At 39.4% G+C, this 27,709-nt stretch overlaps 2 protein-coding genes across 3 annotated transcripts; one reads left to right on the top strand and one right to left on the bottom strand.

Annotated features, from left to right (window-relative positions):
- Nucleotides 1-1,093: 1,093 nt before the first annotated feature.
- rnf114 (ring finger protein 114) lies at nucleotides 1,094-12,188 on the bottom strand. Its single transcript, XM_062053750.1, has 6 exons — nucleotides 11,986-12,188; nucleotides 6,865-7,015; nucleotides 5,976-6,082; nucleotides 2,659-2,773; nucleotides 2,465-2,572; nucleotides 1,094-2,394 (listed from the first exon to the last, which is right to left on the bottom strand). Exons 1-6 carry the CDS (start codon nucleotides 12,120-12,122, stop codon nucleotides 2,329-2,331), a joined length of 684 nt encoding a protein of 227 aa, XP_061909734.1. The 5' UTR covers nucleotides 12,123-12,188; the 3' UTR covers nucleotides 1,094-2,328.
- A 343-nt stretch (nucleotides 12,189-12,531) lies between these two features.
- spata2 (spermatogenesis associated 2) lies at nucleotides 12,532-26,720 on the top strand. Of its 2 annotated transcripts, XM_062053748.1 has the most exons (4): nucleotides 12,532-12,623; nucleotides 17,945-18,282; nucleotides 18,357-18,773; nucleotides 21,896-26,720. In XM_062053748.1, exons 3-4 carry the CDS (start codon nucleotides 18,423-18,425, stop codon nucleotides 23,249-23,251), a joined length of 1,707 nt encoding a protein of 568 aa, XP_061909732.1. In that variant the 5' UTR covers nucleotides 12,532-12,623; nucleotides 17,945-18,282; nucleotides 18,357-18,422; the 3' UTR covers nucleotides 23,252-26,720. The 2 variants fall into 2 exon arrangements, with proteins under 2 accessions (XP_061909732.1, XP_061909733.1); XM_062053749.1 differs by having other exon boundaries at nucleotides 17,945-18,773; nucleotides 22,013-26,720.
- Nucleotides 26,721-27,709: the final 989 nt, after the last annotated feature.

Raw genomic sequence — 27,709 nt, 5'->3', positions numbered from 1 at the left:
GAATTAATATTTTCACCGAAATTCCCAAATTTCCATGGAATTCCCATTCAAATGAATCGATGTATTCACACTGTAGTTCTACAATGCCCTAAATGCTCAAAGTATTTCGCATTTTTCAAACTCGATTCTGACCTTTCAACTATCCACACACACTACTCTTCCCATATATCAAACGGAAAACATGTTTTCAATATCCCCAAATTCCGTGTTTTCCCGTAATTTCCGGTAATGTTCTCTCCATTTACAATGAATGGGCAATACACAAAGTTCTGCATATCCTTCTAATCCGATTTCAACCGATCCAACATTCAAACACTCCACTCACCCTTGACATTCTAGCCATCATGTTTCCACGATCTGAAAATTCCTTGATTACCCGGAATTTTACCCCATTGAAAATCAATGGGCAATATACAAACCACTTCATATCCCACATTTCTCAACCAATTCCAACCGTTCCAACATCCACACACTTGCCACCATCTTACAAATATGCTAACAGTTCCCCTGTTAGCATTTTAATGTTAGCATGCTACCATTAGCATGCTAACATTTTATACTAGCTATATGAACATTTTACCCTTAAAATCATGGATTTCGTAATTTGAAACCATCTTAGAAGTATGCCAGTTGTTCCCCCCTTACCATGCTAAACTTCCATGTTAGAATTTTGGCTAATGTTATACTTTTTAGCCTCATATTAATGGCTTTTGTTATTTGGTGAAGTCTTAGAAGTATGCTAGTTGTTTGCTACAATATTGATGTTGGCATGTTAACGTTAGAATGCTAACGTTTTATGTTAGAAATGTTGCGAATTTCATACTTTTCAATCTAACAATCATGGATAGCTGTTCCCGTTAATGTTAGCATTAAGATAAGATTTTATGGGCACACACACACACACACACACACACACACACACACACACACACACACACACACACACAGAAATTGAGATAAATGGAAAAGATCAAGTACTTTGACACAGTTCCACACTACATAAAATTATATGGCGGGCCAGATTTGGCCTTTAGTTTGACATCTGTGCACTTAAGTGTAAATCAACTACACTCCTTCAATGGTTTAAATAATTAAAGAGCTTTAATGTATCAAGATTAGGCTCCACCAGACAGTAGAACTTACAAGAGATACACTGAAAAAAGTGATTATGAAAAACACAAATTAAAACACATAAGACAGGAGAAACAAACATTGAGGCCCGAGTGCCACCAAAGACTCTTCAAACCGTTAAGTGCCTGAAGCTACAGCTACTTCACCTGGGTTTGTTGTGCACTGTGCAACAGACGGAACTACTTAATAAAAATATTCTGCTGACACTTATAGGAAGCACAGGACTGCCTCCCCCTCACCCGAAGGACAGTTAGCAGTGATTATAGTGAACCGAGGTGGCGCGCATGACAAAACAAACATTTGACCTAAGTGACAAAGTGTCTACACGCCAAACTGTGGTTATGCTGCAATTTGTACATTTATTTATGCTGTAGTCCAAAGTAATACACTGAAGAGCAGCAGAAGGGCACGCTTTAACAGCTGCTGTCAAGGGTTGGACGCTACTACCCTCCAGTGGACAAACCCATGCAAATAAATTCTCCACATGAACATCAGTGAAGTGGCTGCTTTACGGTATAGCATTAAAAATGGCGCTCTCCTTGCATCAGAGTGAACCCTCAGCCCTGTGTGTTTTAGAAGTGAGGAACAAGACCTACAAGCAGGCACGCCAGTAGAGACACATTCAAACATCTCTGGGTTTGTTATTTCCTCACATAATTATCTTTTTAGTAAAACATTCAAACACCCAGAGAACACACACATTACACTGTGTAAAAAAAGATCTCCTGCAAATAAAATCAGACAAATATATCTCCCTTTTGAGTCACCGTCAGTAAATTCCCATCAATTATTACCATTACTTGACTTGTTGACTGAAGTTTGCTGGCAACTGCTAGCCACCGAGTGGTAGTGCCCTCTTACTGAACGTTTAGGAGTTTGGATTTGTAGTATGGGGGCTTTAGGAACAGCTTAACTGGATAAAAAAATATTCAACAGGCTGAACTGGGGAGGAATATTAGAGATCATCACATCTGCCACACCATATCAGACCTAAATCAGACAAGGTGTTGCGTGGTTTATTTATGCCAAAATAATCCACTAAAGTCATGGGTACAATCTCTTCTGAAACTGATCTGCGAGTATCTCATCTTTGTGAATATTAGTGACGATACAAGCGAGTTGTTCTGCCTTCTTAAGACATCACATTGCCATCTCCCCTTCATACATAGGTCTTTCCTCTGGATTGTTCTTCACACTTCAGTTGTCCAAAAGGGAGCGCTGTAGAGCCTCCTGGATCATTGTGTGCTCATCTGTTGAGTAATCCTGCACAAATCATGGTAAAACATGTCACCTAATTTGTATTTTCATTACAATTAGGAACCTGTGAACTTACAACAAAGGTATCATATGAAAAGGTGTGTCTAATCTTGAGGTGCTGGAAAAAGTCAGTACTCCTGTAGTTTGGGTCCCCCCACGGCATGGAGGCACAGATGGGGCAAACCTAAATTTCACAAAAACATAAACAATACATGTTCAAGCAATGCAGCAACTGTTGCTGGGACCGCAAATGCGACAGTGACTTCTCACCACTTGGCGTGCGTCACGAGCATGCTGAGAAGTGCAGTGTTCAACCAGGCCGTCTTGATCAAGGTTCTGGCAGTTGCAATAAGGGCAGGTAAACGTGTAACGGTTTGGCACTGGACTACAAGACACATGCAACTACATCAATCCCACTGCTTGTTGCACATGTACAATACTGGTTCTAACAAGAGGAGCATGGAATACATTGGGATTACAACTGACACCGCATTAAGTTCTCATTTTTTGCATGCAGAAGTAGAAAGAACACAGTATTAGCTAGTAAATCAACTTATTGAAGTGACAGTAAGGCCCTGGAGGAGGAAATAAAACATTCTTCTTATGTATTTCTTGTTCAAACAGGTTAATTATTATTATATAGTCACGTTTAACACTTTGGGCCTGATCTACTAAAAGTTTGTGTGCACGCAAATGTGATCTACAAAACCAAGCACTGAGGTTTGAATCTATCAAATGAGCAAAATAGCTTACACAATCCATCTAGTGTGTTTGCCTTCAGTCATATGCAGAATATTTGTCAAATATCAGAACTCCAAATATCAACAATGACCGTGCTCACTCTATCCTCACCACTCCATCAGCAGACTCAGGACATTACACACACCATATATTTTAATACAGCTGCTATTGTAGATATCATACATATCTAGTGGTTATAGTGTCCGCCCTGAGATCGGTAGGTTGTGAGTTCAAACCACGGCCGAGTCATACCAAAGACTATAAAAAAATGGGACCCGTTACCTCCCTGCTTGGCACTCAGCATCAAGGGTTGGAATTGGGGGTTAAATCACCAAAAATGATTCCCGGGCGCGGCACCGCTGCTGCCCACTGCTCCCCTCACCTCCCAGGGGGTGAACAAGGGGATGGGTCAAATGCAGAGGACAAATTTCGCCACACCTAGTGTGTGTGTGACAATCATTGGTACTTTACTTATATACAAATTATGTTCTCCCTTTCTCCGAATGTAATATTCCAACGCTGCTGAAATACCGCTGTACCTTCTTAAGCAATTAATATCCTGTATATACTTTTTATTTAAAATCTTTAAACATGATTATTTTATTATTTATGCTATTGTATATCCATCCATCCATCTTCTACCGCTTGTCCCTTTATCGTACCTGTAAATATACTGTAACATGTCTCAATGCTGCTAGGAATTCAAGTGGAACACAAATCCAAATGTTGTTGTATACTATGTGGGACGACAAACAAATAATCTTAATCTTATATATAATCATTTAAAACTCACAAGTCGCAATGTGATTCATTTATTTAATCTATATTTAGCACGCAAAACGGCACAGTTACACAAAAATGGCTGCGCCGCAGTCACTGTTACCATGATGCACGTATCATTTGAGCTGCTGCATGAAATAGAAGGCTGATTTGGGGCCAGCAAACACCAAACCAAATCAATGCATCTTCCATTTGGAAAGACTTCTTGTAACACTGCATTTTCAGGCAACTGGATCATTACAGCACACCATATTGTTCGTGACAGTGTCTTTCAGAATGCATTCAGCGTACTAAAAAGTGGGTTCCGTTACGGATTAAAATGGAGTCATGCGTCTATTTTGCCTAGAAAAGGTGTTTAAGTATGCTGCATGTTGCACAACATGGGTTAGAGCATGACGCCATGGATGTGCAGTAAACAACTGTGTCCATCAGTGGAGGCTGGTGACTTCCAGAATTGAGGAGGCCATTTTTTTCCGCTTGCTCACTTCACTCGCGATGGAATGTTCCCTGTTCTCTTATCTGTCTTTGTGCTGGCCAAAGGCATACTATTTGGAGTGTAAGCTACAGTCAGAAAGTTCTTGCTGATGCAATTCATTGTGCAGAGCTTAGCCTTGTGCCTTCCTGAAGAAATTACATTGCTGTAAGTCTATGAGCCTGCCTGATAATTAAGCTGAGAAATGACATTTGGATGTTATATAAACGCCAAGTGAACATGTGTAAAAGGCAGGAATTTTAATTATGTAGTTAAAAACAATTTTGTTTAGCTTACATTTTTCATTCTTCTACAGCTTCAACATGTAATCACCAATTTAATCAAGTTTAGCATATAAAAAAGATAAGATAACACTTTCTTTATCATATGTAGTTTTATTCAATATATTTAATATAAAATATGTAAAAATATGGTTCCAGTTGGCTTTATCTGCTGAGAAACACAGACAAAATGGAGTGTTATTACTACTGAGAACTAGTGGTGTAACACTGGTAGAGACATCTAATTAGTTCAACTCACATCTGGTTTAGCTGAGGGGCGGCATGCTCTCTCCTGGACTCCACTCCACCGATTTCCGAGGTCGTTTTAAGCAAAAGTATTTGGCTATATGAGCTATAAACTTCACGGATGATAGCCAGGGGTGTTCTCTAAATTTCCTGAAAAGCACAAGTTGATAGGACACTCGTAGCCACTATGGCGAGTGTTTGTTTGACTGAAGTGGCTGGCGAATTCTCAAAATGGCTTCTGTGTTGATTAGGAAAGGAAAGGATTGATTCCAAATGAACCAGTAGCATGTGATTGGACGAACAAAATGTCAATCTTTCAGCCCTGGACACAATGCATGGTGAGGCCAGGCCTCCGTTGCCCACCCATTTTCAGTGATCTGGCCAATCACATATTGGCATGAAAAAGCATGCATTACATTGACTTCTATGAGAAGCTAATTTCCTAGGGGAGGCCTGGCCTCCCTTAATACAAACTGATAGGGAAATCTGGCCTGTTGCTTTACAATTGCAATATTGGGTTTTAGCCATGGGAACATTTAGATTTATGAACAAAACTAAAATAATATGAATATAAAAAATAAAAAATATGTTTTTTGTTAAAATAAATAAATAAAATAAATATATTTATTGTTTTTTTTAAATCTCTCTCTTCTCTCAAATTATTGGGGAGGCCAGGCCTCCTCCACCTCTATGGAGGAGCCTCCACTGGTGTCCATGTATTGTGAAAGCCATGGTAGAAGCAAAATCCCCATTTAAATAGGATACTCTGCACCACTTTTCCACTTGTTATCATTTGTGGACGCAGTCTTAGTAGATCACCTGCAACACACACACTAATAGTATGTGTACTTTTATAATTTTCACATGCTTTTATTGGGATTCTACTCGAATCAGGCCCATTGTGTTTAAGTGCACCAACATTAATGCAACATTAATTAACTCTCTTTCTTAATGCAGTTCATGACCTACTTAATGAATGATGACAAGATGTCAATCTTACTTTACTGATTTCTGCAGAATGAAGCTCAAGTGGGGTTTTGATAGGATCCTGTTCTTTTTATCCTTACCTGATGATAGCAGGTTGGCTCTGGGCAGTAGTACGAACACCTTCCTCAATGTACTCCTGGTATTTTAGACAAGCAGCTGTGTGGCTTCTCATCTGAGAAAGGCCAACCTGAAGAGTAAGAAAACATGCATTACGAACTCTTGAAGCAAAGAAAATACATAATCGCTTTGAACTCGATAATGTTAATCAAAAATACAGAAGTCGAGATGTATTAGCATCATATAACGTGTTGTGATGCTGACAAATCTACAGTAGTACAGTGGAACTTCTAAAGTCAAATGCTCTTCAAATTATACAATGCAGAGTTCAACTGTATTAAATAAAATATCTCTTATGTCACACATAACTTCATGGATGATGTTAGCATGCACTTATGCTGATTTCAGCCAAAAGGAGGTGATAAAAGAAGTGGAATATATTTAAGTAAGCTGTAAACTGTCTCAATATCAAAGTAGTAACAATCCAGCCGTTTCACGATACTTGTGTCCACCGTGATGTCTCACTTGTCATTGAAGTGAAGGCGCATGTTTTGCCATTTTTACACTTGGTCAACTTATGTTTTAAATTGTGTGACAAGTAAAAATGCTGATGTACGAATGACTTGATGTGAGTGAACTACCTATACCTTTGTCATTTAACACTTGAGTTGTTTATTGTCTATAAGTTTGTTGTGTCATTTTAGTTATGAATATTTAAATGTTTAAATAAAGTGTCTTAAACATTGTCTGCACTCACAGTTGGACCCCAGAATCAGTTGGTAAATAAAGTGGTTTAAAAAAAACTAATCAAAAAGCCGATGTTGACTTGTGTCCCTTATTGAATTGAATTCCACTTTACAAAGCATTACTATTAAGCCCAGTTTGAAGTGATCTTTTAATTTAAAAACATACCTGAGTTCCACAACCTTTGCAAGCTGCCACAGATGATTGAATCAGAGCCTCTAGCTCCACAGCTTTAGTGCAATGGCCAAGAGTTGCCCGACATACAGCACAGACAGGTTTTTGCGGACGCAAACATTCCTGCAAACAACTCTGGCAGAACCTGTGTTAAAACAGAAATAAATGATAAACAAGGAGGACAAACTTTGAACAGTTCAAAGATTTTGTTTTAATCCTTGAGCAAATAGAAAGTTCAACATACAAAACATTTTCCCTTTCCTCTTCAGTGGTTCCAGGAGTTATGATTATGGTTTTTAATGTATTTAAAAAGTGCATACAGTTACAATATGGTACAGCACATATTTACAGTTTTGCATTTCACCATGTTCGGAAGCAGAGTTTATTTAATCCTACCCCTTTTCCATTTAACAGCAATTTATAACACATTTGTTAGTTCACTTCCTGTGCTCAATTTGTAACACAAACAAATTTAATAAATAATCAAAGTTCTCATTAATACATTGTTGTTTATAAGTTGTGAATTACATAAGAAGATGAACAAGATTATCTAATTTTTCAATAATGTTCAAGATGTTTGTGAGGATTCTTCTTCCTTGTACTTTGTAGATCAGTAGGTTGTGAGTTCAAACCCCAGCCGAGGCACACCAAAGACTATACAAATGGGACCCATTACTTCCCTGCTTGGCACTCAGCATCAAGGGTTGGAATTGGGGGTTAAATCACCAAAAATGATTCCCGGGCGCGGCCACCGCTGCTGCCCACTGATCCCCTCACCTCCCAGGTGGTGAATAAGGGTGATGGGTCAAATGCAGAGAATAATTTTGCCACACCTCGTGTGTGTGTGACAATCATTGGTGCTTTAACTTTAAACAGAGTTTGAACAGTTTCTTAAACTGGATCAAGTTAAATGTCTTCAAAAAGTTATGTTTCTCCTCTATTGTTTAGAATAGGAATTGTTGTACATTCTTGGGTAACAGGTTATTGTTTGCTTTGTGCATAATTGTAGCGGTTTTCAAATGCACAAAATTATTGATTTTCAATATTTTGGATTCAATAAATAAAATAGTTTGAATGTTCTCGATAGCCAAAGTTATGTATGATTCTAGCTAACCTTTTTTGTAACAAAGATAGTAAATTAGGTGCACTTTTGTCATTATTTCCCTATATTACTACACAATAACTCAGATATGGTAACACTAGCGAGCACTAGAGACTTTTGGTGCAGTTGGAACAACTGCCTATGGTGTCATTCAAGTCCTCAACTGACACATACATTTTAATTAAGTTAAAAATAAAATTGAAATTAATTAATTTCCCCCTACGCATTAATAAAAAAATATTTTGATCTATGAAATGTGCTACCATCTCAAATATGAGGAGACCTATTAAGATATACCGGTACATGGCTGAGACTTATTTAAAATACTGTACATGGCATACATGCAGTGACAACGGCTGTGCTGTAAGTTTGTTCATTCATCTTTTACTGCTTGTCATTAGAGTCTCAGTGAGCACAACTCAAAAGGCTATCCCAGCTGACTTTGGACAAAAGGCAGGGTACCACTTGGGCTGGTTGCCAGTTATGGAACATTTTGTGTCTCCAATGGCCTAACAGGCATGTTTTTGGACAAAAGAAAAAAGATGGAGTACCTGGAGATCACCCACACAAGCATGGGGACAAAAAGAGGCCTCACATTTTTTTTTACAAAATAAACAACTGTACAAAAACCACATATTGTGCCAATAATATATTGAAATCATCTTGTATGCGTGCCAATTGTCCACAAGAACTTTAAAAATTGCTCACGGTGAATACTTGTGTCATGCAACAGAATGTCTGCTTTGCATTACTTGACATAATAAAGACATATAAATAACAGATTATTTAGACAAAGCTATAGAAACAGAAGGCTAAAATGAGAACATGCTTTTCTTCATCTCAGTCACAGTTCTCGGTCACAGTGATTGACCACATATTGGCAATACAATTCTTATTTTTTATCATATACGTTACTTGGTGTCTCCAAAAATAGTCATGTTCCGATGCTCGACGTAGTAAGCACCAATCTAAAAATATTGCTTACTTCTTTGGAGTCACCTTGTCCATTTTTTCCCATTGGTAGGCCAAGAAGTGATGGTTTTAATCATATATTCATATTCAGCTAATTAGCATCGCCATTTGGAATATCGTGAAAGGAGTACCGTATTTTTCGGACTATAAGTCGCTCCGGAGTATAAGTCGCTCCAGAGTATAAGTCGCAGCGGCCGAAAATGCATAATAAAGAAGAAAAAAACATATGTAAGTCGCACTGGAGTATAAGTCACATTTTTTGGGGAAATTTATTTGATAAAACCCAACACCAAGAATAGACATTTGAAAGGCAGTTTAAAATAAATAAAGAATAGTGAACAACAGGCTGAAAAAGTGTACGTTATAAGACGCATAAATAACCAACTGAGAACATGCCTGGTATGTTAACGTAACATACAGTATTATGGTAAGAGTCATTCAAATAACTATAAGATATAGAACATGCTATACGTTTACCAAACAATCTGTCACTCCTGATCGCTAAATCCGATGAAATCTTATACATCTAGTCTCTTATGTGAATGAGCTAAATAATATTATTTGATATTTTACGGTAATGTGTTAATAATTTCACACATAAGTCGCTCCCGGGTATAAGTCGCTCCCCCCGCCAAACTATGAAAAAAACTGCGACTTATAGTCCAAAAAATAAGGTACTTGGAGGACCCCATATGTACTCGGAGGGATTGGAGTTCCTAGTCAGAAGTTTCAACTGGAAAGACCCTGCAGTCGGATTTACAACTCGCAAAGTAGGGGAGTCTTCACTAACCCTTGAGTTGGTTTTCAAAGATGGTTCCTCTGAATGTAAAAAAATAATAGAAGCTTCTGTAACATCAATCATATAGATTGTATTGTTGGACATATACATACTGTAAATTATGTGTGGTATACGTGTACTACATTGCTACCAATGGCGTCTTTGTATTTCCTCTCCATCCACCATGTTTGAAGGTTGCACACAGAGCGCTTATTTGTCCAAAAGCTGTCTGAATCCAAAAAAAGCAAGCACAAGAACAGCTTTCGTGGATGCGGCCATCATGATTCCTGACTTTTAACTGGAATGATTGTAGCTCGGCTCTTCCGAGCTACGACTTCCTACTTCCAAGGTAAATTGAACACACCATCTTCTGCACACAATTCACTGAAGGTGTGATTTATAATGAGAACAGTATGTGCGCAGCATTAAATCAGAATTAATTTTGGCAGACGTACATTCTGAGGTTTTTGCTTAGGCAATAATTTACATTAGAATCCACGCAATTTTATAAATTATGGCTCAGATCTTCTAATTTGTTCCATTTTTCTCGTTCCATTGAATATTTTTCTTTCAACTTCTATTTTCTTGTTTGAGTGCTTTCAGAATGTGTATTGGGCTAACAGAAAACTAAGATGTGGGCCGTATTTTTCCTCAACCCTCCCCATGTTAAAAGACAATGGATGGTTTCATTATGAGAGTAAAATTATTCTTGACTAATAACACATAATTCATAAACAATTGTATTAGACAGCATTTGAGACAGAGAGCACATTAATTGAGCCTACAAATGATCTTGCTCTTGTGACTCAAAAATCCAGTTTGGTGCTGTATGCTGATGACACCACATTTTATCATTCTGCTTCTTCAGAATCAGAATCAGAATAGTTTTATTGCCATTGTTTTAGAACGGGTTCACAGACTAGGAATTTTTCTTGGTGCAATCGTGCAACATAAAACACATATACCACAGATTTGGTAATAACAAGAGCTGTAACTGAGCTATCAGATCTTGTTATAGACTTAGAAGGAATTCAAGGGAGCTACTGTTAGGAGTTATGTTCATGTGCCTGATGGCCGAGGGGAAACATTTATAGGAGAACTTAAGTCTGTCCTCTCAAATGACTTTAGATGCTGTTACTGAGTGGGTTATATAAGTAATAAGACTGGTTTCAAACATTTTAAAAACAAAAAGTATTGTCTTTGGTTCACGACATAGTCTGGCAAAAACTCATTTACTTAACTTACAGATTTCAGGACAATCAATCAAACAAGAGGATACAGTAAGACTTTTGGATGTTACACTTTCGTGGTCCGAACATATCAATCAAATTGTGGCTAAGATTCAATGAAAAGCACTGTTGTATACAGAGGCATTTCATTATGGAATACTCTTCATTTAAATATTAGGACTATTCCCAGTAAAACAAGCATTTAAGAAACTTTTTAGACTTAAAATAGTTAATCTTTCATGTCATCAGTTTGATCACTTTTTTTTTTCCTTTCTTTTATTGTAACTGGATTTGCGTATGTTCTGTAACTGGATCTGTGTACTGTTATTTTTTAGGATCATTTTATTTTCCTTTTTCCTTTCTTTTATTGTAACTGGATCTGCGTATGTTCTGTAACTGTATCTGTGAACTGTTATTTTATTTTATTATTATGATAATTTTCTTTTTCCTTTCTTTTATTTGGTAATTGTATTTGTGTATGTTCTGTAAGTGGATCTGTGTATTATTATTTTACTTTGAACTTTTTTGAAAAGGACCAATTAGCCTGGCGTTTGTGCTAATGGGGATCCTCAATAAACAATAAACAACAATAAAACAATATAGTTTTTGGATTGGTTTTAATGGTCAACACCATACGGAAGAGGACTACAACTCCCATGCGAGCTCTCCTGGCGTAAACAAAACTGATGTAGCAACAAAGTAGCATTGTTTTGCTAAACAGCACAGATTGGAAATGTATGCGTAGCGGGTTTTCACTCTTCTACCAGGAAAGAAGAATGGCTTGTGAAAGTAATAATTTCATTGATTTAACGCGCACGTTGAACAGGGCGTGGGTTAAAACAGAGGACGGAAGAAAATTGTTAACTGGTCATGCACGTCAGCATTATCCTACAAGGCCTTAAAAAGAGTTGGAACTAAAGTACAGCAACGATGGCTTGATAAACAACCGTTGTCTTCCACCACTTAACGTTAGACGATCCTTTGATTGCTGCATACGTTACCAAAGACAAGGACTTAGACTGGCAAGTACTTACGTGTGGCCGCATTGTGTTGTGACGGGACTGTCGAATATTTCAAGACAGACCGGACAGACAAATTCTGACACGTCGCTGTTGGTGTCAGATATGTTTTTCTTGTGCTGTGTAGAGCTGAAGCCTCCGAGCATCGCCATTTCTTTTCTTCACCCTGTGTTCGTTTCCAGCAACCACGTGACCACGTCACATGTGCTCTCGCGCGAGGGCGGGCCCTAAACGGAAACTCATTTAATACTACTTTGTATATTTTATTAATACTACTTTGTATATTTTATTAAAACATTATCAGGCCCGTGCGAATGCACGTTGTGTTTTACGTATCGATTTGTTGTTGTGGCCGGATTATTGCAAAACAAAATAGCTGAAATATGTGGTGACGTGAACATGGACACTTCGTCGGAAAATAAAATAAAACACAGTCAATGACCAAAAAAAAAGAAGATATAATATTAAAAAGTGATGTGATTAATTTAAATTTTTTTGAAGAAATTGTATTTTGATTACAGTAGTGCCGCTCTGACTCCTCCCCTCAACAGCCGCCTGGATCTGACGTTCTTGTCCCGCGCATGCGTATTGACATGATGGGAATTTCCAACAGCTGAGAAGGCGTCGCTAGCTACGGCTATCACTTGTTTAAGGTAAGACGAGCTGCTGCTGCTGCTCTTTCTCCTTACGGAACGTTACATTAAAGGGCCATTTGAACGACAACATACACGCACCGAATCTTATCGATGCTAAATAATGCACTGTTTACAAAATAGATACATTTCCATAAACTATAGCTTAGGAGCTAAAGCTAACCAACCAGCGACGCTGAAATGGGCGTTCACTGCTTTTGCTCATTTGGGGGCCCTTGCTACACAGTATATCTGCTCATGATTTAGGGCTGCAGATATGTTAATCATGCATGAGATTTATACACCTTGTCAAAATTGCGTGGAATACAAAAGCTAACGATTTTGATATCGTCTGCTAATTCATGTATTGACTGTCCGGTTGGTTTAGCGTAGTGCAGGGGTGTCAAACTCAAATACAGAGTGGGCCAAAATTTAAAACTGAACAAAGCCGCCGGCCAAGGTTGAACAAATTAACCTTTTAATAGGGATCCAAACAAGTTCTGCATTGCATTTTGAACAAGCAAGGCTTATATAACTTTATAGTGACATGCAAAATCAAGTTTCAAATAATGATAATTAAAAACATATCAATGGCATATCAAATACAATTTAAATAAAAATTGAATGCCTCTTTACTATTTGCAGCCTTCTGAGGTAAATATCAATATTAACTTTTTCCACAGGTTAATACATTTGAAAATAAAATAACAATGAATAAACCAACCATTCAGGACTTTAAACTGCTCAGTTTGCAACACACTGATCTAATCTGATGTGCCCAAGCCAGATACCTGCCATCTTTTCTGGGATGCTAGTTCATTAATGTCGGGGCTCAGGCTTTGAGCTGAGGCAATCTTCATTATCGAACAAAGGTGTTCATCAGTCATTATATCTCGTAGTCCACCCGGACCACAGTCTTGGGGGTGTGCCTTAAACGCACTGCCTTTAACGTCCTCTATGAGCTGTCGTCACGTCTGCTTTTCATCCATTCTAACAACGTGCCGGTGCAGTCACAAGATGTGTGCGGGTTCTGTACGCACACACACGTAAATGCAACGCACACTTGATCAACAGCGATACACGTTACACTGAGGGTGGACGTATAAACAACTTTAACACTGTTAGAAATACACGCCACACTGTGAATCCACACCAAACAATAATGACAAACACATTTCGGGAGAACATCCGCACCGTAACACAACATAAACACAACAAATACCCAGAACCCTTTGCAGTACAAAATACACCCACCCTTCCACCACCCACACACACACACACACACACTTTGTAGCGTCCCGGAAGAGTTAGTGCTGCAAAGGATCCTGGGTATTTGTTCTGTTGTGTTTATGTTGTATTACGGTGCGGATGTTCTCCCGAAATGTGTTTGTCATTCTTGTTTGGTGTGGGTTCACAGTGTGGCATACATTTCTAACAGTGTTAAAGTTGTTTATACGGTCACCCTCAGTGTAACCTGTATCGCTGTTGATAAAGTATGTGTTGCATTCACTTGTGTGTGCGAGCAGAAGCCACACATATTATGTGACTTGGCCAGCACTCATTGGACTGGATGAAAAGCGGACGTGACGATTTTCGGGAGGGGCACTGAAATTTGGGAGTCTCCCGGGACGGTTGGCAAGTATGAGAATTAGCGGTGAATGCGGTGTTACTGCGGCACAGCCGCTGTATATAATCGGCGGGCCAGCTCTAGTGTTAATTTGATATCGCCTCAAGGGCCAAGTGAAATTTGGCCCGCGGGCCAGAGTTTGACACCCATGGCGTAGTGTGTTGTAAGGGGAATAACTAATTAGCAATTGACCAATTTATCTTAACTAACAAGCATTTTCCCTAAATACTGTATTTATATCAACGTTGCATTTAATTGCCCACTCTTCATTTTTAAAACTCTATGGTTTTGGCTGTAACTGCTGAGCATGGTAATTATTTACAAATGATTATCTCACTTTACAAATAACTTTCACTGAAAATGGACAAATGTCTTTCTCTCTATAAGACAGTGTTTTTCAACCTTTTTTGAGCCAAGGCACATTTTTAGCGTTTAAAAAATGCGGAGGCACACCACCACCAGCAGAAATCACTAAAAAATGAAACTCAGCAGCCGATATTGACAGTAAAAAGTCATCGCATTTGTTAGAAATGACTTTAAACCAGAACCAACCATGCTTCACATATTTAACTATAGCTCTTGTCCCAAAATAGGTGTACTGTCACGACCTGTCACATCACACCGTGACTTATTTTGAGGTTTTTGACGTTTTCCTGTGTGTAGTGTTTTAGTTCTTGTCTTGTGCTCCTATTTTGGTGGCTTTTCCTGTTTTGTTGGTATTTTCCTGTAGCAGTTTCATGTCTTCCTTTGAGCACTATTCCCTGCAGTTGCTTTGTTTTAGCTATCAATAATATTTAAGTTTTTGCTGTCGTTCTTTGTGTGGACATTGTTGATTGTCATGTCATATTCAGATGTACTTTGTGGACGCCCTCTTTGCTCCACAGTAAGTCTTTGCTGTCGTCCAGCATTCTGTTTTTGTTTACTTTGTAGCCAGTTCAGTTTTAGTTTTGTTCTGCATAGCCTTCCTAAAGCTTCAATGCCTTTTCTTAGGGGCACTCACCTTTTGTTTATTTTTGGTTTAAGCATAAGATACGTTTTCACCTGCATCATGCCTCCCGCTGTCATCTGCATATTGGGATCACGACAAACCATGTTCCCGACATCTACAAAGCAATTAGCTACCGGCTGCCACCTACTGATATGGAAGAGTATAACATGGTTAGTCTGCCAAGCTCAAGACGGCACCGACACTCAACAACGGCATGTTATTTGCAGACTATAATTACTGGTTTGCAAAAAATATTTTTACCCCAAATAGGTGAAATTAAATAATCTCCCACGGCACACCAGACTGTGTGCCGTGGCACAGTGGTTGAAAAACACAGCTCTAAGACATATTCCGTTTTTGGTTTCTGGATATTATTCCACTCACACCACATCCATCCATTCTATTCTGTGTTGCCTGGGTGAGTTGAAGCCTACACCAGCTGACTTTGAGTGAGAAGCGGACAGGCAATTACAGGGCACATATTGCTTGTAACAGAATCAGAAATACTTTAATAATCCCCGGGAGGATTATTTTCAGAACAATCCCATTCAAGAGCAGACAAACATTACAGGGAGACAGAACCGGATCGCTGACGGGTCTGCCAACTTCCGGCGCCCCTTACAAAAAGGTGAGAAACAGGTAAACGCTGAAGGTGGGGTGGGGGGGGGGGGGGGGGGGGTGCAATTCAGTCTAAGCCTGGGCCCATGGAGTGGGGGTCCAGACTGAGGCCAAGGGAAAAAAAACTCATAGCCATAGCACACAAACATGTGTGTAAGAGGGAAACATCAAAAAACAGAAAGGACATTAAAGACATTAATGGAGCAGAGCTGATACAACCAGCCACTTCTACACACAGCCACAAAAGTTTAACAAAAAAAAACATATACACTGTGGTGGCCTCTGTGGTGCTCCACGCCATCGTCTGCTGACTTCTTCCCAGAAGTGAGTAACTGTGGTGGTCAACCAAGCCAAGATAGCTGTTGGGCAGCAAGCAGCTCGCAAAGTCTCTGAGTATACAGAGGGCCGAGATCTTCCTGCTAGAAAGCAGATACGAGCAAAAAAAATCAAACTATGCAATGGAATAGATCCCTACACTATACCAGTGATATCAAGTATTATTCGTCAGTGGAGTTCCTAAAAATATCAAACTATCTTATGCTCCAAACCTCATTCTACATGACAAAACAGAGGGAAACTTGGAAAAGTATTGAGGCCTACAACTTCTTTGTGTATGGCTGGGTCAAGGAAATTGGTATCAAGACTCCCGGATCAATATGCATTCGTTTTTGCTTGGTTAAGGTTTCATTTCATGATTAAACTTTGCATCTAAAGCTATGTTTGTTGCCTAGTTGTTGTTGCACACGCCGTTTACTAGTAAGCATGTTTTCCCTATCTTTATCAAAATATAACTAGAGGTGGGAATCTTTGGCCACCTCACGATTCGATTACGATTCAGGAGCTACGATTCGATTAAAAATTGATTATTGATTAATCTTTAATTTATGTATATTCATGCAGTTTTACATTTTCTTTTCGTTTCACTAAATAAGCATTGATCACTTGCAACTTATAAAAACTATTAATTTTTTTAAGGACATCCCATCACATTTATTACATTAATGGAAATGTGGGCAAAACTGGAACACTAGTGCCCGATAAAGGAGCTGTTCGGATCTCTCAGGAAGGTGGCTTGCTGCAGTCAGCCAAATTTTAGAACGTTCTGCATTACTTTATTTACAATAAAGAAATTGATTATCGATTATTGACGTTTACTAATATATTTTTATTATTGTCAATGTCTGAATAGCGATGCATCTAAAAATCGATTATTTCCCCCACCTCTAATGTCAACATTGTATATGTGCTGAAAGCTTCATTTACTTGATTGCTGCCTTTGGTAAAAGCTTAACTCTCTTTGGTTTTGCTCACATTAGCTTTTTTTTTATTTAGACTTACCAAGTTAATGCTTTACGAAACGCTTGTAGAAAAATATGTTTTAAGAAATACAAATGATATCAAGAAAATTCTCAAATGGGAAATGCTAAACAGTGAAAGTATATCTAACAAACCTTTAACGAAGTGGTCGCTGCAAACTCATGCGTTCTTCGACTCTGCACCATTGAACTGGAGTGTGAGCTGCTTTTTTCTACGTCGTTTCATTAAAATCTTGCACTCTTCCACCCTTCTTGATTACCTCCCGAGGACCTCTGAAATGTGTGACAATCATTGGTACTTTAACTTTAACTTAACTTTGACTTTAACTTAACTGAAGAAACATTTATCCTTTTTGCGATTTGAACGGCTCATACAACCGAAATCAAGGCAATCATAGGGCATTTTTCTTTGAGAAAGACTAAATGGCGCCTACTACCCATTGAGAACAGACACTGGCTTGACTACCACGTATATTTATTGAGCCGAAAGCGAGCTGTACGTGACGTCATGTATATCTAAGCAACAGACGAACACCTAACTCTGACTCACATTCACATTTATGGATTCAAACCCAAATCTTCTGAGTGTAGCGGCAGATGTGATGTGAGAGAGCTCAGTGCTTCCGACTAACATTTTTACACATTTGCTCTTACTTTTTTACATAATTAATGATGAATTTAAATTACTTTCCTTATTTGCTAGATTAACAATAACTGACATCAACTGTCTGATTCATGTTGTGTGTATGTGTCATGTAAATGTTCACATTGCTCTCTCCCTGTGTCATTACAGTTTGGAGCTGGCTCAGGACAATCACACCATTAGGATTCTGACTTGATGAGTCCGCGTGACCTTGCATCACTGCACTTTCTGATTCAGTGGGATGTATTAGCTACAAAGTTTTTTTCTTTTTAACAGAGTGTCGCAAAAGACAGTACTCAAATCATGCAAAGCAACATTGGCTGGTGTCTCTGAAAACAAATCAGTGTTAGAGCCAGTAACAGAGATGCCCATAAGACGACATCCGTGCAGCCGGCAGCTGAACCACCACAACTGAGTGTGGCACCTCTTTGTGGAGAGAATGTCTTGCTGAGACTCATTTCTTCTTCACCCTCAATAACGTTATAAACGTTGAGTGTGTGCTGGTACATACAAAAAATATTGATAACCCAAAATGATGCTTAAATGTGGCATCCTTGTGCAGGGTCTACGAAGGGGGTGAGGCTCTCTCAAAAAAGGCAAACAGCTGACTATTAGGCTGCTGCATAAAATGGATGCAAAGTTAAAGGAGGACCTCTTTCGAAGGTATGTGGGGGCACTGGAGCGGCGCCTGGAAGATGGAGGGGGAATGTCTGTGATGGCAAATTCACATGATGGTGACAAAAAGAGACACAAGGACAGCGAGGCACTACTTTCCACAGCCACAGCGCTACTTGGGGCCTATCAGCCAGATCCAGGACAGCGTTTCCGCATGGTGCGCTTTTATGAAGTTGTAGAAAGTTCGCTTCGCTGCCAAAGAGGAGGCAACCTCAGGAGCTTGGAGAGAGCTTTCCACACACTGGAAACAATCTGCACCAACCTTTTGCTCTTCCCCTGGAAGAAAGAATTCAGATGTATAAAGGTTAGTGTAGTTTTTCAGTTTTTTTGCTGCTCACATATATTCTTCATTCAAACCTGACTTTTAAACTACATTTATGTTATAGCTGCCTTTATTTTCCACCATTGCTATATTTCAGATAGTGGGTGCACCTTTCATATTCTCTTGTTTGTATGAATCGATCGATAATACATAATGTATAGCAAATACATTAAGAAACACGAGTATTTAGTTGTCTCTATGTTGATCAAATCTTGCACATATAGTGCTATAGTTACAGCTATACTTTTCTTAACAGTGAGGTACAACCAAATTTTACCCACAATCTTCTCCTTAATTTTCTTTTAAACAGCTAATCTATGTAAACATTGAGCATTTACAGTACAGATGTGAAAATTCTGGTCAGAGCAAAGTTTATTAATGGGAAGACTGCCATAGTATTTTGTGTGATTATGAGTTACATAATTTGGTTACTTTAAAGAGCAACTGCACTTTTTTGGAATTTAGCCTAATATTCACAATCATTATGAAAGAGATGACAACGGATATTTTTATTTTTAATGTATTCTAAATATTAAATAAACGAAATAAATGAAAGTCCTCTTACAGCGTAGCCAATGGGAGCTCCACTATTTCACCCATAAAACACAATAACTAACCATATATAAACCGTCAAAAATACTCCATTTACATCTCGTGACTACAATATTAACCAAGTATTAGTGATATTGTTATTATAAGTGTTAGCGCAGACAAACTGTTTATAGCTTGCGTGTCCTTGATGACACGCAAGCTTTATGCGTCAAACTTTATTGTAGATCATAAGTCATGCTTCCCACCCGGAAAATAGAAGAACGCGGATGTATTCCGACAAGTTGGTAAACTTTGACAGCCAATTCAATCCCAATTTGTTGCCAATTTAAAGACGCCTGGTTCCACCCTGCTTTTCTTCGCGAAGGGGTTATGAGTCATTCTTGATCTACCGTATTTCCTTGAATAGCCGCAGGGGCGTTAATTAATTTAAAACCTCCTGTCACTCCTGCGTTTACCGGAAACCGGCGGGATGGCCGTGCATGCGGTAATTATTTTAAAACCTCTTCTCACTCCGGCGTTTACCAAAAGGAATCCATAAAATTTAGGCGTGCGCTTTGAGTGTGATGTAAGCATACCATCATGAAAAGCACATTTAATTAAAAAAAACGTTACTATGGTCTTACCTGTACTTATAAATGGAGTCCATTTGCAGCTCCTTCTGACCAAAAGCATCGATAACTTGTTTATAGAAGTCTTCATTATTTTCTTTTTTCCGTTTTAAAAGTCTCTGTCTCGATGGAGATATTCCTTTAATTATTACCTCCTGCTTCGATTGAAAGTCCAGTTTAGAAAACTGTTTTATTTTAGATACCGGTATGTAATCATCCTTGTTAAAAGGAAAAAAAAAAAATCTCTTGCTGCGTGTGTTCACTTCTTCTGCAGTACCGGAAGTCGCAAGAAGGATCACTAGCGCGGCAACGTCCTCTACCACCAGGAGGCGGGAGTCATTTAATGACTTATACAGTAATTCACACACGCAGCTACGGTATATTAATAAAACATAGCTGCTTACTGTTCTCTTTAGCATACTGTACCGGTATTCAATAGCTTGGACCTTAAATCCTACTGAATAGCTCTTTATCTTTTTTCCTTTGTGCGATTGTAAACTACTGAAAGCAGCTTCCTCCATTTTGAAAATGAGGACAGATGCGTCACCCGTGACGTAACGAATTTGACCCGGTGGAAGTTCTAGCCATATGCTAAATATTTTGCGAAACGAGTTTGATCCGGCTTCAATAATAAACCGGCGATAAGGCCAAACATGCGTTAATTATTTTGAGAAACAAGTTTGACCCGGCAGTAATTCTAGACGTGCGAATACTATATTCCCTGCGCCAATTCAAAGAAATACGGTAAACAAGAATATATGAACATCCTTGCAGCCGGCCTCCTAATGACAGCAGACCTTTCTCAGTAAGTGATGTTTTATTATGTTTGTTGGCTCTCATGAAGTCTGCAGTGAGTAGTAATCAGTGATGTAGTGCGGGGAAAAAACGAACGTTGTGATGCGTTTTTTAAATTAATGTGACACGTATGCTTAAAATGAGCAAAATTCGTAAATATTAATTGTGATTATAAATGTGTCCATTACTACATTACATATATACTAACTAACATCATGTATAAAACCTTAATGGAGGTGGTTGGATGTTTTTTAAGGGCTTTATAGGCAGAATAGAGCAGCTATGTTGTAAGTAGACTTTAATTGCATTTATTTAATATTTAGAATGCATTTAAAAAAATACATCCGTCTTGTTTCATAATGATTGTGAACGATAGGCAAAGTTCCCTAAAAAGTGCAGTTCCCCTTTAAAGATTACATGGTTAGTAATTTTAGCAAGAGATCACTCAGCCATTGTTGTTATGTTAGTTCAACTTACTCTGCAACATTCGGTACATCTGCACATTTGGGAAAGATGTTGAATCTTACATGACCTTTCATTAAAAAAAGATAACAATATAGTTTAATGTCACGCTGACAACACAATAATAAGCATTTTATATATTAATTCTTCTCTGTCAATCAAAAGTTAGCGTTACGGTTTATGTAAAGGTGGAATTGTTGATTGTTTTAGATTTGATGACTTTCAGCAGTGGTACCTGTTGTGGTTCAGCATATGCTCCATATACAAGTGCATTATTTTTGAATGATGGTTTACAATTCATATAATCTTAAATTCGATGAATGATTTAATGCATGCGTTTCCTTTTGTGTGTCAAACCTTTTCATGTATGATAAGTGACCAACAACAGTAGTACCATAGCAACAGCATACATTTGATTTGTAATTATTGATCTGCAGCATTTTACTGCAGTACTGCAGCTGTTTCCTCCTTTAATTTTAACACATATATTACCGCTAAACTCTAATTTTACGGGTTTGAATGCATGAGAAAATCCAACAGCTATGCGATGTGATGTGATGTGACCATGGATTTCTAGTTTAACCAGTTTTTAACACTGAGCAAGAGCCTCTCCTTCAACAATGTATTTTTAGTTAATTTTTTTTTAGTACACATTGATAATACGGTTCAACTGTTTTTCTCTTACAGACTTTCACTGGCCCATATGTGTACCATCTAAAGGCCGCAATTTCTGACGCTGAACTCCGATCTCTAATGCGCACAATTGGCTACACCTGCGACCATGACTCCCAATTCTATTTTCAGGAACATCCAGGAGGCTCGGGTTATCTCCGCCAGTTGGCTTTTGAGCTCTTCCTGGCCCAGGCGGAGTGTCGTCTTTTGGGAGAGGTAGTGGCTCTGGCCCGCGGTTCCGCATCAGAGTTGGAGGCCCTGGAACTCCGCAAGGGCTGCCGAGATGATGCAGCTGGCTGTGCTGAAGCGCTTCGCAGACGTGACAGCCTTGGGGCTGATATGGCTCGTCTATCTGTGCAACCTCTGGATATTGAGAGGCCTCATGTTCACCACCTGAGGCGAGGTAGCCGACCGTCAAAGTCTGTGGATGTGACAGATGGGGCAGGTCACTGGCACGCAGCAGTTAGTAAACCGATTTTGAAAGCCTCATTGAGTCTGAGGAAGGAGCCTCTGTTTGTGGATGCAGAAGAAGATATGAAGGATGAGATCATCAGACCCAACACCTCGACATCTCTTTTCTCCGTGGCAGCACCCCCGTCCTACAGCCCCATTGCAGATTTCTTCCCCACGCAGTCACCCCCCCTGGCTGATGCTTACACATCCTACCACCTCTCGTCATTGGATGAGATTGACTTGTACACAGAGCGAGGCGTGAGTGGAATTGGTGGAAGGCAAACCCCTTCACGACCTGTGTCCCGAGAGCCCCGAGACGCCAGAGATGGGTGGCTGCTCAAAGCCCACGGCAGTGTGAAGTGCCAGGGCTGTGGGATGGGCTGCTCTACGATGGCCTCCTGCCAGAGGTGTGATGTGATTCTGTGCGCTGCCTGTCACGATGTTGAGCCTGCTCCTTGCTGTAGCCTGCAGGACTACCACCCCAAATCTCCACGACCACTGGATGGATATATTCCTGTGAAGGAAAAGCTTTCTGTCTACTCAAACACTCATTCCTACTCGCATCTCCACCCCCACCCACTCACACTGACCCATTCTCACACGCATTCACACCCTCACTCCCAAATGGTGGATAAACCTTTGCTGTCTACTAAGTTGTTTCCAAGCAAGTCTGCTGCTTTGACGACGCCAAAGGGAGGCACGAGTGAGCGCATCAGCATGGGGGTATCGCGATGCGGGTTTTGCAACAAGCCAGGTGCATCTCACACCTGTGTGAACTGTTCTAAGGTGTCATGTGACTCATGCATGGGCTTGTATGCCAAGGATATGTGCACACGTAAGAATCCCCAGCACATGTTTGTGCCCAACCATCAGCTCAACTTTAAATCTGGCACCATCTCTCACATGGTGTACCGATGATCCAGGTATAGGCTTTGCTTCTCTGCTTTTAGTTTCCTCCTTTAAAAGGCAACATAGCCTTGCATTGATGCTTACGATCACTTGCAATCTCCCCTTTTAACTTTTTCAACTCCATACCATTTATGTTCTCTCTCTGTTGGTTAGGCCATCATGTTTGCTCAAAGTTCTGGCCTTTTTATCTACTGTAATACTTTCTTTTGCCTTGCTATCCACTCTTTAATAGTCATGTGATGTTGTAGCACTTTTGCCCTCTACATGGGAACTTAGAGTTTAAGACCTTCTAATTACAAATTCCATCCAAAATTATATATACTTGTAAGCTAATAAAAAAAATAAATCATCAAATATAAATAAAGTACCGGTATATGTATGTGTGTGCTTGCACGCACCTGTGTGCGAGCACTTAAAATACCTACAGCGGGAAAAAATTACTTTTTAAAACTTGAAAATAGTGATAAAAGATACACTGGAAGTTAGTAACCTAATAGTATATATTTTAATCTCTAGTCTGTAGAACAATGTGAAACTTTTGAATAGATGAAGACTAAGTTGGAAGTACTGTAATGTATCTCAAAGGGACTGACTGAGACAATGAGCAGATGCCATATTCTATTTATGAAGTCATGCCTTGTAAATGAACCCCCTTTGTTTCTGGCTGACGTTTTACTGCTGCTATTACCTTGGGAAGTAAAGAGGTTAACCTCTTTTGAGTAAATAGCTTGTTTGTTTGTGTGTGTGCGTGTGTGTGTGTCAGTGTGTCTGTTTTAATTCCATCCAACCCACGTCAATTCCAGTACGATCTCAGAACTTCTGTGGTCCAGGATGCTGCATTGTCCCCTCACTAGAGCAGATGTTCCCTGTAGTCTCAGATGCTGCATTGTCCCCTCACTAGAGCAGATGTTCCCTGTAGTCTCAGGTGAAGTCATAGCAAGTGTCCGGGACACAAATGAATTACATGCATTACTTCAGGCATACTCTGAATTGTTTTAAAAAGTGTAAAATGAGAAAATGTCTGATCAGTCATGCTTTCTGTCTACCTCAAACTGCTTAACAGAGTTTGACTTTGCAGTCTTTGACTACTCCCTGAAATGTTAAATGTACTTATTACATATCCTTGGGAGATATACAAGAGACCGCTGATTACGTATTAAACTTGGTTATCTTAACAGGTTTTCCTTACCAATCATCTAATCGATACAGTTCAAACAGTGCATGTGAACAAACAACACCTGTATGTGTGATGCAGTATAATACTGCAGTAAAGGCTTCCAATGCCACATGTGGTTGACTGTTGAATCAGTACTATTATCGTTTTAGGCCGAGGTTTAACAGACGTCTGTGTCCATGATCACTTAAAACATTGCACACTCGAGAACAAATCACTACTGATGACGTGTTTAATTAAATGTGACTTAGTGAGTTCAATGCATGCTTTTATGACTGGTGACTCAGAGGGATTCATCATTTGAAAATGTGCAGCAGGGACCATCACAAGTACAAACTTGTTCAGAACGTAAATATCATAAATATTTTACCCTAAATGTAACTGAAATGCTGCCCAATAAGACTACATATTAATTATCACTTAATTGCTGCTGCTCTGCATTCGGGACAAGTCACTTGATGGACAGTTGTATAAATCCGGTTAAGGAAAAGCTCTTGAGCTGTTGTGGCAGCTTTGACAGGAGGCCCACTTAATGGGTGCAGTTTGCTCTTCTGCTGACAGATGGCAACATCCACCCATGTTAATGTTAAATAATATAGTGTTAAAACATCTGTTTGAAAATGTTATATCCTGTGGCTTGTGATGTCTGTCAACCTTATTTGGTGCACATTTTACCTGTCATTTACTGTAATCTGATTTGAGCAAAAATTCAAGCACATTTTAGCTTCACAAAGGCTGTTTTTTAGTGTGTGTCCTCCTGGTTGTCATTGAAGTGTGTATGTTTAGTAGTGGTGGTGTGATACTTTTGTGTGTCCCTCTCAGGCTATTGGTTTGAGCTCATACGCACCAGCTTCTGGATAGCTTGGTTTTCCTGTTGAAACCATCATCAGCAATGTCAATGAAGTATTGATTAATTTATTGGAACCCATGTGTATCGCACATTTAGTGTTTAGTTTTTACATTACAGCTAGTCGTTTAAGTGCTTAAACTTCAGTGAGTTAATGCAGTTTAAATGTTGGTTATTTTGAAAGTTATGTTCTCTTTGAAAATTAACTCTCATTGCCTTACATCATTCATCTGCCATTTTTGTACACAATATCTGCAAATGAAATGCACGCGAGTGCGGATTAATCACCACGCAGTGTTTAAGAGATTCCTCTTGGTGGCCATACTCGCTTAATGTTTGTAAGTCAGGAGTGATCAGGCTTTTGTTCACCAAAAGACCGTGTTAGGGTATGATGTTTGATGGAACAAACTTGTTTTCATTCCCTCCCTTTAAGAACTTGAGGTCTGTGTTGTGTCTTTTTCATACAAAAAAAACTTGATATGTTTTGTTTCTGCTGGAGTGATTGTTGAGATGTATTTAAAAAAAAATCAACTTCAATCATTGTAAGCAAAGGAAAACATTGTATCACTGATGAGTGACCCAAAGTGGTGTGCAATCATTGTTTTCATCAGACGCCTTTTAGATGCTTTAAATTATTGTCTATAATTTATATCGAGTGTATATATACACACACTTGTGATATATACATGCACATACATTTAGTTGTTCATTGTGAATCCTACCAGCAACAAAGGTGACTTTTAGAAGGATTGCAAATGTAATGATATTGCCAAATGAAGAACAAGGATAGCATCCTGTGATTTGTCCTGGATGTCTTGTCAATGTCCCAGATAGTAAATTATATGATTTTGCTAGAGTATAGACTTGCCTGTAGATGGTAATCTTTATATGAAGTCTAGAGATCGACACCTATGACAAAAACTGCCCCAGCACACCAACTGACACGGTTCTAGACAGCAGACAGCTATTAAGGTCACTAAAGGGCTAAACAGTTTTCAGGGTTGCTGCTGGGTTGGACTATTGCGAAAGATGTACTTTACATACACCACTGGACATTAATTGCGGATGTTTGGAAAAGCAAAAGCTTTGTTATTTTGTGGCATGGAATACTGTATTACATTTTGCTGTTTGAACACAATTGGTTGAAGGTTGACGCTCCTTTTAACTCTCTGTGTGGTAATGGTATATACTGTCAGGCTATCCTACCTGACCCACTCCTGGCATGCTCTCTACAAAGTCCTGTCCCAAAACCCTGCCACCCTCCCCCAGACCACCACTCTTCTCTTCTCTCCCCACCAACTTTGGCACTGGAGATCACTGCACAATGTCTTTAGGATCAATGTGTGGCCACATATGAGCGTGGACAGGGAAAATAGCCAAACTTGTTCATCAGTGAAAATATATGTAAATGAATAAAGCAAATGTAAATGATATTTTATAGAATAATTTAAGGAATAAAATTCTGAAAAAATACTGTGACTTTTCTTCTGTGTGGCTGAATAATAAATGCATGCATTGATAAGGAATCATATGTCCAATTTAGATAAGAAGTATACCTTTTCTACACCAGACGAGGATCCATCCATCCATCCATCTTCCGCTTATCCGAGGCCGGGTCGCGGAGGCAGCAGCCTAAGCAGGGGATCCCAGACTTCCCTCTCCCCAGTCACTTCGTCCAGCTCTTCCCGGGGGATCCCGAGGCGTTTCCAGGCCAGCCGGGAGACTTAGTATTCCCAACATGTCCTGGGTCTTCCCCGTGGCCTCCTACCGGTCGGGCGTGCCCTAACCACCTCCCTAGGGAGGCGTTCGGGTGGCATCCTGACCAGATGCACGAACCACCTCATCTGGCTCCTCTCGATGTGGAGGAGCAGCGGCTTTACTTTGAGCTCCCCCCGGATGGCAGAGCTTCTCACCCTATCTCTAAGGGAGAGCTCTGCCACCCGGCGGAAGAAACTAATTTCGGCCGCTTGTACCCGTGATCTTGTCCTTTTGGTCATAACCCAAAGCTCATGACCATAGGTGAGGATGGGAACGTAGATCGACCGGTAAATTGAGAGCTTTGCCTTCCTGTCGGTCTCACGGTCCACTCTTCCCTCACTCGTGAACAAGACTCCGAGGTACTTGACAAATTGTTCAATTATTCGTTAAAGTGCTTTCATTCACATATTAGTGTGGATCTTTCCTAAGCATAATTAATTGAATTGTCACATCCATCCTCAGGTAGTGTACTAGGTTAATTTTGTAAAAACATACCTTTGAATTTGACATGAATTTACATAATATGAGCTGAGGATGTCGTTGTGGCTTGTACAGCCCTTTGAGACACTTGTGATTAAGGCCTTTATAAATAAACTTTTATTGATTGATTGATAATCTGGGATGGTGTAGTATAGGCTTATCATACGTCCTCTTTTCCCCGGACATGTCCTCTTTTGCGGGGGTGTCC

Source organism: Entelurus aequoreus, linkage group LG07 (genome assembly GCF_033978785.1).
Source record: "Entelurus aequoreus isolate RoL-2023_Sb linkage group LG07, RoL_Eaeq_v1.1, whole genome shotgun sequence".
Classification (NCBI taxonomy): Eukaryota; Metazoa; Chordata; class Actinopteri; order Syngnathiformes; family Syngnathidae; genus Entelurus; species Entelurus aequoreus.
The sequence above is the reverse complement of the archived record's forward strand: the minus strand, read 5'-3'. Positions and strand labels throughout refer to the sequence as shown.

Bases quoted from the DNA above. Each gene is read 5' to 3' on its own strand.
- rnf114 (XM_062053750.1), bottom strand. From the start codon at position 12,122: ATGGCGATGCTCGGAGGCTTCAGCTCTACACAGCACAAGAAAAACATA. The intron at 7,016-11,985 runs GTAAGTACTTGC...GTTTTAACACAG, and splicing joins ACAACACAATGCGGCCACAC to GTTCTGCCAGAGTTGTTTGC. The intron at 2,395-2,464 runs GTAAGTTCACAG...TGATTTGTGCAG, and splicing joins TTTCATATGATACCTTTGTT to GATTACTCAACAGATGAGCA.
- spata2 (XM_062053748.1), top strand. From the start codon at position 18,423: ATGGATGCAAAGTTAAAGGAGGACCTCTTTCGAAGGTATGTGGGGGCA. The intron at 18,774-21,895 runs GTTAGTGTAGTT...TTTCTCTTACAG, and splicing joins AAGAATTCAGATGTATAAAG to ACTTTCACTGGCCCATATGT.